This window comes from Osmerus mordax, chromosome 14, assembly GCF_038355195.1.
Source record: "Osmerus mordax isolate fOsmMor3 chromosome 14, fOsmMor3.pri, whole genome shotgun sequence".
NCBI classification, from domain to species: domain Eukaryota; kingdom Metazoa; phylum Chordata; class Actinopteri; order Osmeriformes; family Osmeridae; genus Osmerus; species Osmerus mordax.
In genome coordinates, this window is record NC_090063.1 from 12,923,191 (window position 1) to 12,940,369 (window position 17,179).

At 42.2% G+C, this 17,179-nt stretch overlaps 1 protein-coding gene across 6 annotated transcripts in view; it reads right to left on the reverse strand.

Moving 5' to 3' along the window:
• Positions 1 to 4,662, reverse strand: part of nr3c2 (nuclear receptor subfamily 3, group C, member 2) — a 55,751-nt gene extending 51,089 nt beyond the window's left edge. For all 6 annotated transcript variants that reach the window (XR_010878250.1, XM_067250985.1, XM_067250983.1 and 3 more), the window contains exons 1-2: positions 4,284 to 4,662; positions 73 to 1,929 (exon numbers count right to left, since the gene is read on the reverse strand). Coding sequence is in view for 5 of the 6 variants with exons in the window: in XM_067250985.1 (XP_067107086.1) it covers positions 73 to 1,910 (1,838 nt within the window). In the remaining variant the exon portion in view is untranslated. The remainder of the gene's footprint in view (positions 1 to 72; positions 1,930 to 4,283) is intronic.
• Positions 4,663 to 17,179: the final 12,517 nt, after the last annotated feature.

Below are 17,179 nucleotides of genomic sequence, written 5' to 3' on the forward strand. Positions count from 1 at the left end.
CATGACAAGCCGTCCGCAGGCCTAAGGAACTACAGTTCCCAGAGTGCTTGTCTCTCTCCTTCATCTCCTTACCTTGACATGTTGTCTGCCAGGCAGCTCTGGCTTGGGTAAGGCTCCCCCCTGGCCGACAGCGGACCCTGCACCATGCCGGGTCGAGATTTCCACGACTCCATTAACGCCGCAACCGGTGAAATGAGATTTAACAAAGGGTTGGCCTGGTCCCTCACATCGTGCCGCGAGAAAGACATTGTTCCTTGGGCTCCGATCTGGTAATGAAATGAGTGTCCACCTGAATTAACGCCAACAATGGCCGACGTTGACACGTTATTATTCTCTTGGTAATAGCTGCCATCGTTGGTCTCCTGTTTAATCCCTTTGGACAGGGTATTGTTGGGAAATACCCCAGCCTCATAGTTGCCATTCATGGAGGACACGGGAGGTCCCAAAATCCCAGAAAGGCTGTACTCATCAATGTTGTCCCTTAGTGACAAATAGGTTGTCTCTGATGCAGGGAAGAGACCCATAGAGGACGGTTGCTCACCAAAGTGATGCTGATTCATGCAGCCACCATCTTTGTTTGGCTCACTCTTGATCTGTGTGATGAAGGGCGAACCGGCACCAGCGTGGCATTTGGAGGTGCCCAGACACATGCTCCTGTAGTCTGTCCCAGGCTCATTCTTGATGTACTTCACCATCCCCATCTGATCCAGGCCTACGTTAAACAGCTCCCCATCCACGCTCTCCACCTTGGGAAACTCAAAGGACTTAAAGTCTTGGTCTCCACTGGAGGCCTCTGGGCTACAGGAGTCATTCTGGACCAAGCCCAGTCCACTGGCTGGACTGGAAACACCAAACCCAGTAGAGGAAGAGTTCCTCGGACTTGACACGGCCATAGCCCCCCCTATAGTGGGACTAGAGATGGACGGTCTTACATTGCTGTTGCAGTTGATGTTATTACCACTGCTCCCAGTGGGGCTGGACACGGACGACATGTTGCAGGTAGACATGGTGCAGGTGGCACTGCATGATGGCGGGGAGCGCACACTGCTCATGCTCTGGGGGCTGGAGATGGGCGACCTCATTACATTGAGGGGGCTGGTGAGAGGTGGAGAGCCCACCGTGCTGGACTCTGCCGGGCTACAGGTTGCTGAACTCCTGCGCTGGACGTGGGCAAGCGGCAGTCCAATGGCAGCAGGATTCTGGCTGATGGGGCTACTGATGGACGAACAGGCCGGGCCGAAGCAGGTCGTGGGGCTAGTGGTGGACGACACCATGTTGTTGCTGCCTCCAGGGCTGGAGATGGAGCTGGAGGTGTGGGGGCTGCAGGACAGTGAGGAAACTTGGGCCGACGCTGACACGATCGGAGGGCCCGAGGAGAGCTCCCCTTGGCTAACACTTGACTGCTGCAGGACCGTCTGGAGGCCCAACGCTGGCGCCTTCAACTTGACACGCCCTGAGGACATGCACTGGTTGTCCTCAAGGGCGCGCCCGCAAACCGGGTACATCTTTCCCGGGCTGCATTGCCCACCATGCTGGCTGAAGCCAAAATCGGCCTCCCGGGCTGCGTTCATGTACAAGCCCATAGATTCCGCCACAGTCTTGGAAAGCTCCTTGGAGTCCATTTCCAGCTTGCGGCCATGGAGGGAGTTGTTAAAGAGGGGGAGGACAATTGACGTATTCTGACCAAGTCGGAGAGTCTGCTGCTCCGGCTTCTTAACGTTGTTCTTCTTGCAATCAACCCCAGCGTTGCCTGCTGGGCAGCCGACATTGACGATGTCCATCAGGATGTCGCTGTTAGCTAGGCTGGACTCTTCGGCGCTGCTGCAGTAGTCCATAGCACTGGTGACCTGGGACCATCTGTTCTCTGTGTCAGCTCCTTCAAAGAAACTTTGGTATCTTTTGGTCTCCATGCCTGGGTCATTGATTCACCTGTTAGATGTGGAAGTAAAGGAGAGTGTAAGAAAACAAGGGCCAAACAATTTGCAATTGAGGAATTTATATATTTTTCCTCTTTATATTTACATAATAACATGATACCCAGTGTTTGTGTATGTGTGTATATATACAATACAGTTTCAATGCAGTACAGTGAATATTAAACCTGTCAATTATTAATTGTTATTCAATCATAGGTGTGTTACTGGTATTCTGATTAATTAATTTCGACATTCTCCACACTGCTGTTTATTTGCATTGGTTCTTAAGGTTACCCTAAGGTTACCACTCATCTCTGTGTAAGTTGTTTTTGGAGATCTAACACCCTTTGCAAAGGTGTGTTTGTGTTCGTTTGTTTGCAGGCTTGGACAAGCCAATGTTGGCCTGGGCAGAACTTAACTGAACTGGACAAGAGGCTGCAGTAGAACTTTGTTAATAATGCCATGTAACATTCCATGTACCAAAATGATGCTGTGAGTGATGATATATAACTTCAGGTTTGGCTAATGCAAGCTATTGTTCACACTGTAGTATGCATTCAAAGGCTAAGCAGCAGTTGGACTCTCTTTGGCACACACTTTGAAGGTGTGTACATTGTCAGTGTTATTGTTGACTTGGCTGCCCTTTGGGTCCACTGACATCTCAACATATAAACACTGTTGTGTGATACCAAAGTGTTTCGGCAATCATGCTCACGTGTGCTGTGATGTCCCAAATACACCTGACCCATATGGGCCCATATGACTTATTCATTAACCATTTCTGCAGTGTCATTGTCATAGTACTAACAATTGTATCTGCAGTATTGGCTTTTGTGATCTCTAAGGCACAGACGCAGGTTTCTTTTGCTTATATGACAGGCTGGGACATGTTTTCTGAACCTGCCCCAGAACAGTCAAGACACCTGGCAAATATTGCTCTTTTTCAAATACAGTTTGGTATAGAGACAATGTTTTTATTCTATTTTGAATTACATTTATTCAATTTGTACATTCAAATATTGCTTTACAAATTAGTATTTACGTGCATGTCTGTGTGTGTCAGTAGTGACTAGGGAGGATGGGCATTTCTTTCATATTGACAATCATTGCACACTTGTGGATTTACAACTTTTTTTGAATTCGTACTAACTTGGCGGTAACTTCAGGAAGACTGGAAATGCTTAATCGCATCTGCTTTTCACTTCGCAAATGAAACAAGAGTGGGCTACTACGTCTTTAAAATACATGACGCTGTTCCTTTAAATCCACACCTCTTTTCTCCATTGGATGAAAAGAGACAATGTCACAAGAACTTTATCTTGCCACTCACGGATTGGTCCGTCTGTTCTGTCACTCTAGAAGGTCTCAAAGACACAACATATCTGCGACATAACTTTAAAATAATATATCTTTAAGCGCCGTAAATGCCGTTGAACTTTGAACAAGTCCCCAAACCCACCATTTGCGCCCAGTTGACCCTGAATGCCCATAGCATAACATTAGTTTATCACGTTATCTGGGACGATAATATCTGACATCGTAGGTTGACGCCTCACAATTGATCAGAAAAGTTTCTTATAGAAGTAGCGTAGCCTTCTGTAATAATGTTTCAGTGCGTTGATGCTTAAAAAGACTGCAAATAAGGCAGAAAACGTAGTGAGTATTAAACGAAAGCTTGATCAATTGTTTTGATTAACAGGACTGTAGCCTATATAGGTTGGTGACATACGTGTATAACGGGCACAGTCAAGCAACTGAATTTCATAAACTATGACTAGGTCCGCGCCAAATCGGCCACAGGTAATGTTTTATAGGCTACCCTCACGGTGACAAAATGACAGTTTAGCAGGCGATGGTGAAGAACCTCTACTGTTACTTGGTTGACAGCTAGAACACAGTGAGAAGTGTCACGCCAGAGAAGAAAGTAATGATAAAAAAAACATCCTCAGTAACGAATACATTACAAATGGTTAATATGCGATTTAGGATTTAAGTGCCTTGTAATTATGCATGCATAGCCTATACTAACATGCTTTACAAAGTCAAATTGGGCCTAATCAATATTGTACATGTATTCCTATTATTGTCATTCATATTAGGCTATTACTAGCCTACGAGGTTCAAATATTTTTTTACAGAGAAAAACCCGTTTTCATTTTACTTATACGTCACCTATTCGGAACGGTTCCCCGGGGTTGTTTAAAAGTTAAATATTTAGTTGTACAGACAGATCTGGAGAAATTTTGCAATCACGTTGTGAAGAAAATGGAATGAAGTTGTACGCTAATGGTTGTTGCGGATTAAAAATATATATGTTGACAGTTTTTTCTATGTAGGCTCTGGCAAAACCTTTCAATATGTCCTCACCTTAATTACGACATTCAGACTTGTCAGGTGGCTGAGTTGCTGGGCAGCAATAATCCAGAGGGGCAAGCACACAGAGACACGGCAATAGTTGTATCTTCTTCCAAATACCCTCCCTCCAAACATATAGTATTTACTCTTGCAAATAAATCCACTTCAGTTTCAGTTTGACAGCTCAAAGCAGAGAAGTCAGCTGCGTATCACTCGTAATCCACGACAGCAAGGCGCTGTTTTGACAGACCGAACGACAGCGTCGAAGAGGACGGCAGTGTCAGATATTGACACAATACGAACATAATTTCGCAGATTTGCGATTTTCTAGCCCTCCGATAGAAGAGAGATAAAAAACAACGAAGGAGTCAGACGGACTTGCTGAGCGACGTCATTCTGTGCACATGGACCCTCCTACTGCAACGAGTGCAATACAAACTCCGAATTAGGTGGCGAGGAGACAAGGTGGGAGGGGGGAGTGCGCTCGGTCTCAGGCAGGCTTCAGAGCGCAGGTATTGCGCTGGGTACAGGGCATGTTATTTCAAGTAGGATAGTAGGGTTCGGTTTCTGGGGAGGGGAGGGGAGGAGGCTCTTTGAATAGGATTTTTGAGAACAGTCGGTAAACATTCGATTAATCGATGCTATAGGGCAACTTTACTTAATTACATTGAATTTGTGTTTAATTAAATTACACTCAATTGTAGTTTATTTATGAGGTCAGACATTGTGTTTCTAATAGAATATGCATGCATATTTCTTGGGTGTGCTGTTAACCTCTCTTTCTTTAACTATAGCAAGTCTACTTAATAAATTTAGGTGGGCAATAAATCTGGATTTACAAGGCAGTAAAACCTGCAGGGCAAAAGGCAACATATTCCAGGTAACATAGAGGTCTCAATAGATTACGCCAATTATTCAGACCAAAAAGCATTTTCACTATTCGGTCGGTGGAAAAGGATATTTATTGACTGTCAACTGTGTCCACAAGAGGGCACCACTATTTCTCTCAATGTTCTGACCGCATGATAGTCTTCAGAGAGAGGGAATGACACAGTCGCATCCTTTTTCTTTCGATTGAACAATGGATTTTTGCGTACTGAATACACTATAAAGTACAGACAGGCTTCTTTTCGTGTTCACATTTTGATTGACGGGGACTGTACTTACAGGGGAATCATTGTTGTTGATAGAAGCTTCATGTTGGCATGGTGACCAGATTCAAGTTCATGGTTTTCCATGAGTGTGCACGCTCACAATGTCTGTTGACTAATGGACAGAAAAGAACCTTAATACCTTCTTTGTCAACATTCTCACAACCCTGTCACAAATAATGTCTCCAATAAAGTCACAGACTGGCTGAATCTATGCACAAATTCAATATATGTAGACTAATTAAATACATATATGTGTGTGTATATTAGTTAGTTAGTTAGTTAGTTAGTTAGTTAGTTAGTTAGTTAGTTAGTTAGTCTATTCACAGATTATATTGGGACCTGTTAGTTCTGGGCAAACACCTTCTACAGCTGAGCCCAGTGGGCTGAAGCCTACTTCTCCCAGACTGAACCATAACCGAAATCAGACAGCTTCCGAGTTGGCAGACAGAGCCAAACTTGCAGCCATGCCAGCCTCTCTCGCTCTCTCTCTCTCTCTGTGTCTCTTTCTCTCTGTCTCTCTCTCTCTTTATCTCTCTACCCTTTAATCCTGCATGGTTGGAAACATGCTTAAAAGAGCAAGAAATGTGCTCCTAAGGAGGAGATAACTGAATATTTCTTCGGCTCATAACCCCCACTAATCTATCACACAAAATGTCATTCCCCGAAAACTCCCCATCACCCCTTTTTAGATATCTTCACTACACTATTATATACTGGTAGCTGGAACAGGTGAATCATTGGCATGCTTCTCCTATTTGTAAATTCATCTCAAGGAATACAGGCATTCAACATGTCTTTTGCCATATTATATACCTGACTACTTTAGAGACAAGCTAGAAGACCAGATAGAAAACTAACCACACCAACCTCTAAAAATAGCGCACTTAGAGTTTGGAGGAGGTAGACTGAATCCCTGCTGACGACTGATCACTGTGATTATACTTGTTCCCTCCAAAGTGTGTGAGTATGTGCTTGCGTGCATGCACGCGTATTCACCACAGACCAGCACGCTCCTGGAGCAGAGCAGCAAGAAGCTGAAGACATGACATGGGACAGACACACATTGTGCCTCATGGGGACAGGTGAATTAGAGCAGAAAACATGGAAACTAAACACTCCTCGATGGCAGGGCACAAGACTGTCACCACTACGTGGTAATTACAGTGTTAGTTTTAATCAGTGAACAGCTAGACCCCCTCTCCCCCTGCTCCACACCCACTCCCGTTTACCCCCTTGAAGTTCCACTTAGTGTCAGCTTTACATCCCTGCTCAGCTAAGTGGCTAATCTTTTTGTAAATTTTTTGTTATCCGTAGACGTCTCAGAGGAGAGAGACTGGCTTTTTAAGGACAGTGTCAGTTGGTAGCGTTGAAAAAGATTCTCAACTTCCGTTGTGTCTGGGCTTTCAAACTGGGTAATGACACAGTGGTTGTTGTTGTTGTGTGTGTTTAGCATTAGCTCTTCCCGTGTCAGATGCAGCATGCACTCTATCATGGGGAAAATGTTAGTCGTAAAGCACTTGGACCCTGATCAACCCACACACCCTTCATGTGTTCCATTGCCACTTTGGACAGTTAAGCTGTTCTTGGACGACCCTGGCCGCACGTGGCACGTATAGGCCTCACAATCCCCTCCTCTGCTCGTATATGGCACAGTGGAGACCCCTTGGGAATGGCCTTTATTAGCGTGTTTGTTTGGACATCTCTGTGCCACCATTAACAGTTATTATTAATATTTTGGTTGAATCATAAAAGTGGGATCCACTGTGCCAAGGGGGGTAAAGGACATTACAACTTGGTGTGATTGTGTCTGAGCTGGGGATGTACATAAACAATCCCAGGCTGCTTGTTTTGAGATCGAATACCAGCAATGTTCTCATTGCACTGTTGGCATAATGTCTAATGAGCGTGTCCTCTTTAACTTAGGTAAAAAAGTGTCTGTGTTCACTTGGTTAGTGTACCGTGTTAGTCATAATAAATTATAGTCTATTACCTATCCTGTCCATCTTGTATACATCGCTCCTTCCATCTTCCACTGTAATTTTGTGGATCACTTTATGAATTACCATACAGAACTCTTCTTTCCCGAGTAGAAGGATAAGAATGGCAAACACACCACACAGACAAACATGACAACACAGATGCTCTATTCAGGAGAAATGAAGCCATACTGAATTCATTTGAGCTGGATAAAAAGTCAATTAATTGTTTATGGATATTGTATAAACAAATAATATATATATATATATATACGTATATATCCCCAAACTTCAGCAATACCAAAATGACCTGTCTAAGTGAGTTATACTTATTAATCCAAGTATAAATAATGACCTTCTTGTCTTAATAAACGTACAATATGCACAGTACTTCTCAAAAATTTGAATTCAATCAAAAACAGCAGTTTCTTGCTGGTTTTCAGGTGGCCTGACTGTGTGTTATTTCCAGATGAGTCTATTTTCCGGTCTGGATTATTATGGGCTGTAGCTTTCTGTGAGCAGCGATCTACCAAGGGCAGACTGGGGAAGGTGAGCGTGTGTTTCTGCAGGTGCACTGCAGACTGCAGAAGCTCACGTGCAGTGAAAAAGGGGCGGAGAAAGAAAGGTGTCGAGAGAGTGTTTTGGGGGAGGGATGGAGAGGGAAGGGGTGGAGGGAAAGAAGAGCAGATGGAACAAAAATGAGCAAGACAGTTAGAAAGACAAAAGGTTCACTTTGTGAGAGAGACAGAGGAGTAAGGAGAAAGTAAGAAAATCTAAATTAAACGTCAAACTTGCTCCCCACTTCACCTTGCAGACAACCCCCTAAATGATCTTGCCCATCCATATCTTCTTCTGAGGTCAAAACCATAGAGACGACCATGTCGAAACAATAAGATTTACAAATAGCCCATATATTTTCATTTAAATTGAACAGTCATCGTCACAATTGCCAAAATCTCTGTATCCCTTCATTGAAATACTTCACATGATCCAAGTATCTGTATGAGTGCGTCTTGGGTATTCTTGAACCTTAACAGAACCTAGCTGAATTGAAACGTGTCAGATGATTAAAGAACACATTTACCCTTCTCGCACGGTAACGGGAAATGCATATTCAATAGGTACATAGGGTATCGGCGCGCCACCCGATTCCTAATCAACATATTAACTCGCTTCACCTTTAGCACTGAATTATTTGGGACTGCAGCAAAATTGTGTCAAGTAGATTACAAACAGATACAACCTGCCTCTTTCTAGCACAGATTTATTTTTGGTCCACAGCCCAGGCCTCAGACGCCCGGGCAGGGCGGCATGGATGGACTTCTTTACCAAAGACGGCCCGTGCCATCTGATATCTACAAGACGACAACATTAACTGTGCATTTGGTTATTCATGACCATATGTCGATGGCCCTGAACAGGATTTGGGAGGGTTGTTACATGTCCTAGATGTTTCTTTCAATCATCATGGAGTGTGGGTATGATGAGGGACATTCTGTTGGTAGGGGATTGAAGAAACTTCAGATGAAGAAAAAAACGAAAGAGAGAGGAGGCGGACATCTTGGGAAGCTCCATTAGCAGGCTGAGTTGGTTCAATCCAACTAAATGTAAAAACGTCCTCCTTTGTACTTATTGATAAACATCTAGAACCTCCTTGGTAACTGTCGAGTTTTGCAAACAGCAGTCTTTCTTCTTCTGAGCTCAAACAGGCAACTTAGTTCATTTTTATCCTTTTGCAAAGCAATTCCGGTTTTTAAACTAATATACTGAACTGAAGCACGATTAGAATCAATATATGTTGTCCTGTCTTTCAAGGCCATTTCAATCGTACTCAAGGACATTCAGAGCAGTACACCTGTCTAAATGCAAACGTGCTGCGAGGACTCACAAGGCATTGTAGTTATGACATATCCTTAAAAAACACCCACCCACATGCTGTTTACTTTCGCTCCTTGTCTCTCCCTCCCCAAGTCTCTTGCTCTCCCTGTCTCCCTCTCTCTCTCTCTCTCTCTCTCTCTCTCTCTCTTTCGCCAAGTCTCTCTTCTCACACAGACAGCCCCCTACCCCTCCCCACAATCCATGTACAAAACACAACAACCTACTGTAGCACTGCTTTAGAATCTGCTGATTTGAGCTGAGCCCTCAGGAAGCCAGCTCTGGTGCACAGTGGGCAGCTGGAGTGGGCAGCCTAAATGGGTCAGCCCCACAGTGATGTAACAGAGCTACAGCAGAGAGCAGACCCAAAGAGTAGACCAGACATACAGGGGGGATTAGAAGAACTAACCCTGGCCTGTTTGTCTACTCACTGTGTTTGTGTGTGTCTGTGTGTGTGATAGAGGGACAGAGATAGTATGTGTGTTTTGTTTCTGGAAGTGTTCATGCTAGTGCATGTGTGTGTGTGTTTGAGAGGGAGGGAGGGTGAAATAGTGAGTGTGTGTGTGAGAGAGAGGGAGGGGGGGAGAGTGAAATAGTGAGTGTGTGTGCTTGTCCCCCTGTAATGACAAGTATGGGTGACAGAGGGGAGTCCCTTTACAAACTTAAACATACTTTAGTCAAGGTATGAGGGAGTGGGTGGCATGTTTCATAGATCACCTGTTCCACTGCAGTGAGGGGAATACAGGCATGCCTCATTCTGATCAATTTATTTCAAAAGAGCATTGCTTGTCTGTCTATTCACTTTTTCAGAGTTGTAAAAATATACAAATAGTTTGCTCTGTGTTCTCAGAAGCATCTCGCTGGGGAGGAAACATATTTTTTTCTTTGTGTTGTTTCCTTTTTTTCTAAGAACAATTCCAGCAAATTACTCTTTGAAGCCCTGGCAGAAGATCAAAGCTAATCTCAAACCCTCTAAAAAGAACACCATTTTATGGCATGTAAACACTATCTCAACCTAATTTTAACACTCGTTAAACAAAAGTGAAATGTCAAAGCAATTAGCCCAGAGCTTGTCCCAAATTACCAGGCTTTCTTTCCAAATTTTCACACCGGGCGTGTTCCAAAATCTTCCTCAACATCAGTGTCTAGCCTTTCCAAAAGTTGGTGTAGATGAAAATGCATGTCACATCGATTATGTCTGACTGCTTTAATAGGGAGGAGGCCTGTGTTCCCAAAATCTCGCTTCATGTATTTATAATAATAGGAAAACACTGTGGTCTGGTCTATGAAAAATGTCTGTGCATTCATGGTTGAACTTATATGAACACCCCAGTGTCGGCCTAATATTAGCAGGCCAGTGACATTTTCTGGAAAACCACCCTACATCTTAAAATGCACAGGGTCTTCTATCCATGGTGCAGAACATGTTTGATGCTTTATACTTTAGGAAATTATCCCCAAAATAGAACCATGTGAAAAAGAATTGAAAAAGAATTTCAAAAAAGATTTACAGATCGAACCCTGTCCAGACTAGGTTCCAAACCTGGGTAACATAAGAAGAGTCATTGTGTTTGGTATCATAGGACCTGAAAAGATTCTACCTGGATCCATGTTTTCAGCTGGGTGTTATATTTATTTATTATAGTGTTTCTACACTGTATAGCAACATTCTCTCTTTGTGGAGTTTACATAAAATACCACAGTTCAATTGACAGGAAGCAGTGCGTTAAGCTGGGAACACAAGTCTCTGACTCTCGGTCCATCAGCACCGGATCACCTCAGGGCTGCGTCCTTTCTCCTCTGCTCTCGAGTGTTTGTATAGATTTGAGATCTGACCACAGAATAATAATAATAACAATAAAACACTCTCATAAATGTTTTGATGTGCTACAGTGGTTCCAACTCACTTTCTTACCCCACCATTGTTTCCCTGTCGTTTAACAGGTAACAGGCGATAATTTAGACATCGTCTGATTCCAGTCAGTATTTGTGTGTCGTGTCTCTTATTAATTAAGGCGCCTCTTGCAAATGACATGGAGCTAGGTGCAAAATATCAAGAGCTGACACTTGTGTCATGATTCATTTCGCGGTCAACAATCTCCCTCGATGTCACTGATAATTGGGCGCCAAGCATTGCGTAACATGCCATACTATGTGTCGGGGTGGGTGGCTCCCAACTCTGAGCTGCTGTGATTCACTTTGACTCAGAGTAGTCTTCCCATCGTGCCATCATGTGCAGATCACTGTTGGGGTGGTTTGATGCCTGAGGGTTTGAACACTGGGTTTATGTCAGCTGTTGGCCTACACAGTAGTTATAGTTTATATCATGGTAAGCAATGTCTAAACTGTTCACTGACTGTTCAACATAGCTTGAATTTTTTCTCTCCTGATTTAATCAAAACCTCAATGACTGGTGTAGTAAATTGGTTCCAGAAAAACTTTGACCATCCGACATTTGCTTGAAGCATGTAATGTTATGTATCACAGACAGTATTTTCCAGATTAGAATTCTTTCAACGTGAATAATAAGTGCATTTGTGACCCTAAACCTAACCCTAACCCTAACCCTAACCCTTTTTTGATCCTAAGATTATTTGAATATCCCTCCAAGCCTCTGGATGCTCACGGAATAAGTGAAAAATCAGGACAATTATCTTAATGAATCACAACAAATCCGACGGACCGATTTTAAATAATGTTATATAAAGTTGATTTGCATATGCACCGCCAACATTCCTGTCCAGGTTCAGTCTTGCTAGCGCAAAAAATAAATTGTTTTCCAGGAATGAGGGCAGATGGTAAAAATAAACAATGGGCCATAACACTCAAATTAACACAGATTGGGATTTGATGTGCCGCGCGGCGAGACTATTGCCTCACTGGCTGCTAGTGCAGCTGAGGCCGTTGCAGCTTCCAGAGTGTATTTGTAGAGGGGGTGGGAGGGAATGTAGGCCAATGAGGGCAGCTCTCACAGTCTCGCCGCCGGGGCTGGCATGTCCTGGTGCCTATTTTCATTTGTTTTTGGAGGAAAAGGGAGTTGGAGGTTGTTGGAGGCTCCGAAGGGAGTGTGTTTGGGGCGAGAGTGTCTGTGTAGGTGTGTAGTCGGTGGGTGCATGGGTGGAAAAAGTGTGGAAAAGATTAAACATGTGGGCTTTTGCACACACTAGAGTATGTTCGTACAGGAAGGGAATGCCTGCTACTATAACTCCAGATGAGAGGTTTGTCTCTGTGTGTAATCCAGAGTGTAATCCTCACAGTATTGCACAAGGGCTTTCGAACAGCAATAATTTACAGTCTGTTGCAGTCTACCCTTTATGTTAAGTTTCAAAAATTTCTCAAATCTCTGTCACAATATTCTTTGACATAATCCACTGGGTCAGTGGATTCTAACAAGTAGCCTACATCCTTACAGAATGGACACACAGTGAAGCCTCCCCTGTAATACAGAATATAAATATAGCCATGCAAATGTCCACTGGAGTTCACATCGTAGTGCAAAAGAAATAGCCATGCAAATGTGCTCTGTATTTCACGTAGTAGTGCAAAACTTTGGGAGTTATTATTCACAAGCAGCCCCCTCCATCTGCAAAGAGGCAGACTGAGGCTGTTTTCCTGGCAATAATGCAGAGCACAGAAAAGAGGTCTGTGAGAAATAGCCAAAATTGTGATATTTAGCCAAAGTGTAAATTTGTCTAGCTTCAATGATCATTTTTGCCACACCTCGAGCTTTCGCCAAAGAGGAAAAGTGGAGAAGGAAAAATAATTTGTTAAATGTGTGTAGTCCAGTAGGAAATTGTTTGGCTTGCATGTTTGTATACAGTCAACTAGGTGACTTTGGTCAAGGTAGTCATGATTGTAGTCGTGCACTTCCTGTAGAAAGCATTGCATGTACCTTCCCTCTCACAGACAATGAAAGAATATGAAACCAAACTCCTTCACATACTATACTGAAAACCACATACACACGTGAAATCATTTCACATACACAACCGAAACACTTTCATACAACTGAATAATTATACACAACTGAAAAGCTTTCATGAAAACTCAGGAAAGATTTCACAATTGACACATACTAGTGAAGTGTGCTCATATACACATTTAAAAGGCTCTCAAATAGTCTGGAGAAAACCTTTTATATAAACTATTGAAAAGCGTGTTTCTATTAATTCAGAACACTAATCTCTTGAAATAAAAAAAAATTCCAAAAGATTCGCATATTGTGTTGAGTTAAATTAACAGCTTGCAGTAGGTTTGACCCTGCAACCTCAGTGTAGTGATGGTACTTGGTGGGGAGCAAATTAGTGGCTGGCCTAATCACATCAACAGATAGTTGTCTTGTATTTAAGGAACTGTAAAATATGTCTGTGCTTCATTTGGGTAAATTACATTTGACTGTTAATTAAGGTCAGCTGGGGAGAGAGCGAGTTTTTCTTCCAACCCAAATGTCAATGACATACCTCTCTATGTCTATAGAAAATGGAATACCATCTTGTGAGGACTGCAGTCCACATTCATAGCTGTGTCAAAGTGTTAACAGTTGCAGGGATTTAAGGTTATGTTATAGAAAGTGAGTGCATCAGTGCATGACCTTGTCCATCATTGTAAAGGTATCCTTGTTTGCTGCATTGACATACTTACAAAACTCCCGACAGAGAACTCACTCTTTAGAAAAGCCCACATTTCTATGTCGTTACCGCAGGTTCATTGCACCTCATAGCTCAACAGACGAATAAGATTAATTACAAAGCGAGAAAGCTGTTAATATTTCACCACTCTGCTGAAAGTCTGTTAGAATATCCCAGTGTGCCAGACTACACCTTCTGTTCAGTGCGTACAGCTTTTACACACTCTGAGCCCCTCCGCAACAGAAACATAGCCCCGATGGCCATGAGGGAAAACATACATTTCTCCTCTTCTAAGCAGAAAATACTTTTATTTCTTTGAGCATATTTAGTTTCGCAGCAAGTTATACGTCGTTATCTCTTTGTTTTTGTATCTGCAGATGTTCTCCTGTGATCTCAGTGGAATTAGGTTTAATTTTAAGATTAACATTGAGAAAGGGGGAAAAAATCTAAACAATAGATCTGGTTGTTTTTTTGTTAGTTTTTTCAACAAATTGAACATGGGGTGCAGACCTAAATTAAGAACATACTGGTTTTGTAACAATGGGAATATCAAAGAGCATTGAATTATCAGTAATGAGTAAACTGCTAAACAGCAATACATGTCGTCACTGGTATGTCTTTGTCAAATGTGGCCTTTTCTTTCCCCTAATGGAGAAGGTTCCTAAACCTGAAACACCCAAGTTGAGAGAATGGTTTTGATTCCAGAAATGCAGTAAAAATGTAAGTTTGTGTAGATTATTAGAAACATGTAAAAGACACAGTATAGGGGTTCTGAATATGGATTAGGATGTTGTAAATGGGCAGTTGAGGGTTGTGTTACCAAAGCAAGACAACTGTGAACATCCTCTTACCTATGGAAACCTACCCACCTCTATACCAAGCCTCACTTATGAAATGACATAAAACCCGCTAAAGCGTAATGAAGTATAACTGCATAGAATTTCCTATGTAACTACAATGTTCTTACAATGGGTATTTGTAGTTACAGTACATGATATATTACATAACCTTAATCTGAAGTTTTGCCCAGTTTGCTATTGACTGAAACTTGTTTTGGATCTCTTTCGTATGTATGGAGAACAGTGTCCAAAAAGAAGCATTTACCAAACCATTTATAAAAAAACAAAGAAATCTAAGAAATATATGTCCTTTTCATTTGGTATTGAGAGACTGGTTTTCTCCCCTTTTATGTTGATAGATTTCCCCAACCATGTCAAGACTGATTGAGAATCACAAATGCAAATCCTCTTTTGAAAAACAAGGATTTTTATCATTTTAGTGGTCCCATCTTGAAAATAATTACCTATTCGCCAATCTTGCAACTATCTAAGGATTAAAATACCATAACCGTGAGACATTTTTCTATTTAATTCCTTCCAAAGGCCTCAGATGAGCAACATGGTTTAACGTGCATGGCATGATACAAAGGACTGTGGATCTGTTTAAAACAGGCCCTTTCATCCATACAATTCTCACATCTCTGCCAGTCAACTTTTATGTGGGTTGTTTGATGGTTTCTATGGGGTAAGAAGGCACCTATTGGTAATAATATTGAACCAATAGCTTTACAAGCCCGAATGTTAACTGTGTTTGGTTTCACTTTTGGGTTGTACTGAAATGAAGCTTTGAATGACTCTTACATGAAGCTAATCTTGTATTTTAATATAGGTAGGCTATTTTAGTCTGGTAAGGCTGGGTAGGCTAGGCTAAACAATGTATTTTAATACAAAATTACCGTGTTTTGGTTGTACAGGAAGCAACAATACAAACCATATTGGACTTACAACTAACAAAGCAGTGGTTCACTGGGTGAGAGTGCACACATAAAAGGCCTTAATGCAGGGGCCCAGGTTTGATTCTGGCCTGGGTCATTTCCTGCATGCCTTTCCCTCTCTCTATCCCTGCTTTCCTGTCTATCTTCCACTGTCTAAAAAATGCCATAAAATATTTAACAGATTACATTTTTTACCCATAGCTTCATAGCAATGTTTCATTCAAGTGATTTTCACCTCCAGATCACAGCCACCTGATTTTCCTTGAGATTTCTCATCCTCTCTCCCATCATCATCCAGGTGATTGTCTCGTTATGTCTTGTCTGACTCCCTGTGTGGGTGTAATTAGTCACATGGGGATATAAGTTACTCCATATGTCTTCTCAAATATATTACAGCAACTGAATATGATGATGGAAGCTAGCTAGCCATAGATTTGTCATGATCACTGTAACAGGGAAGAAAAAAAAACTGCACGGTGCCTACTGACCCGAGCGTCCGGTTACATTGCATTTCAGACCCATCACTCGCTCTTTATTAGACTTAACTCATCATCACTCTCAATTAGCTCGAATGGAGAATATGGCAATGTATGTAACAGATTTGGTTTGCGAAATTGACAAAAAAGACCAACACATTACATTACATGCTAACTTCATTCTAAATGTTTATGTCATCTCCACGTCCATGCTAATAACAATTGCTTGATCCAGTGCGTTGGAACACATTGTCAACCTCCATCTTTTCAGATTGCCTCTGTCTTTATCTGCGCTGTCAGCAGTGGCGTGTCCAGACTGGGGTGGCCCAAGTGGGTCACTGACTTTTGCAAGGGTGGCAGTACGAACACACACACCACAACTGAATAGCATACATTTATTATTTGTCTCCACAAAAATATTTTCGTCAAATATTTAACAAATATATTTTTGAAAGGTTGAAAAAAATGGAACGAAAGTTTGAAAAGAAATTGAAAGAAAGGTTGAAAATAGTTTTTTAAGAAAGTTTAGAAAAACAGTTTCAAAAGGTTTCGAACAGTTAAATTTTTTTTTCTTCCTAACTGTTTCTTCTCAACTTTTTTTCACATCTGGACCGATTGTTAAATTTACCGCTCATTAATCTCAGTCTCACTCGGCCAACCAGCAGCTCCTTCTGCAGTCCCCTGCTAACCTAAACTGTTCTGCATTAGCCGCATACTAACAGTTCCACAACTTCGATAAGCTACAATGTAAAATAGCCAACACTTAGGTCTAGTACATGTTAACCAACAAACTGTTCAGACACCAACACCGTAGCAATCCTTATAAACTTGTCATACTCTTCCTAGGCCTTTTGATAAGCCCTTGGGACAGTGTAAATTGGCATTAAATCATGACTTGGTGGCTGCAGACGTGCTTACTGAGACGTCCCCTTCTCAGTCCAGTGGTTAGACCGAGGTGGTGGTTTGCGACAGGCCATCCCCGAAGCAATGATCAATGACTTTTATTAAGGGGCCTGGGTCTCACA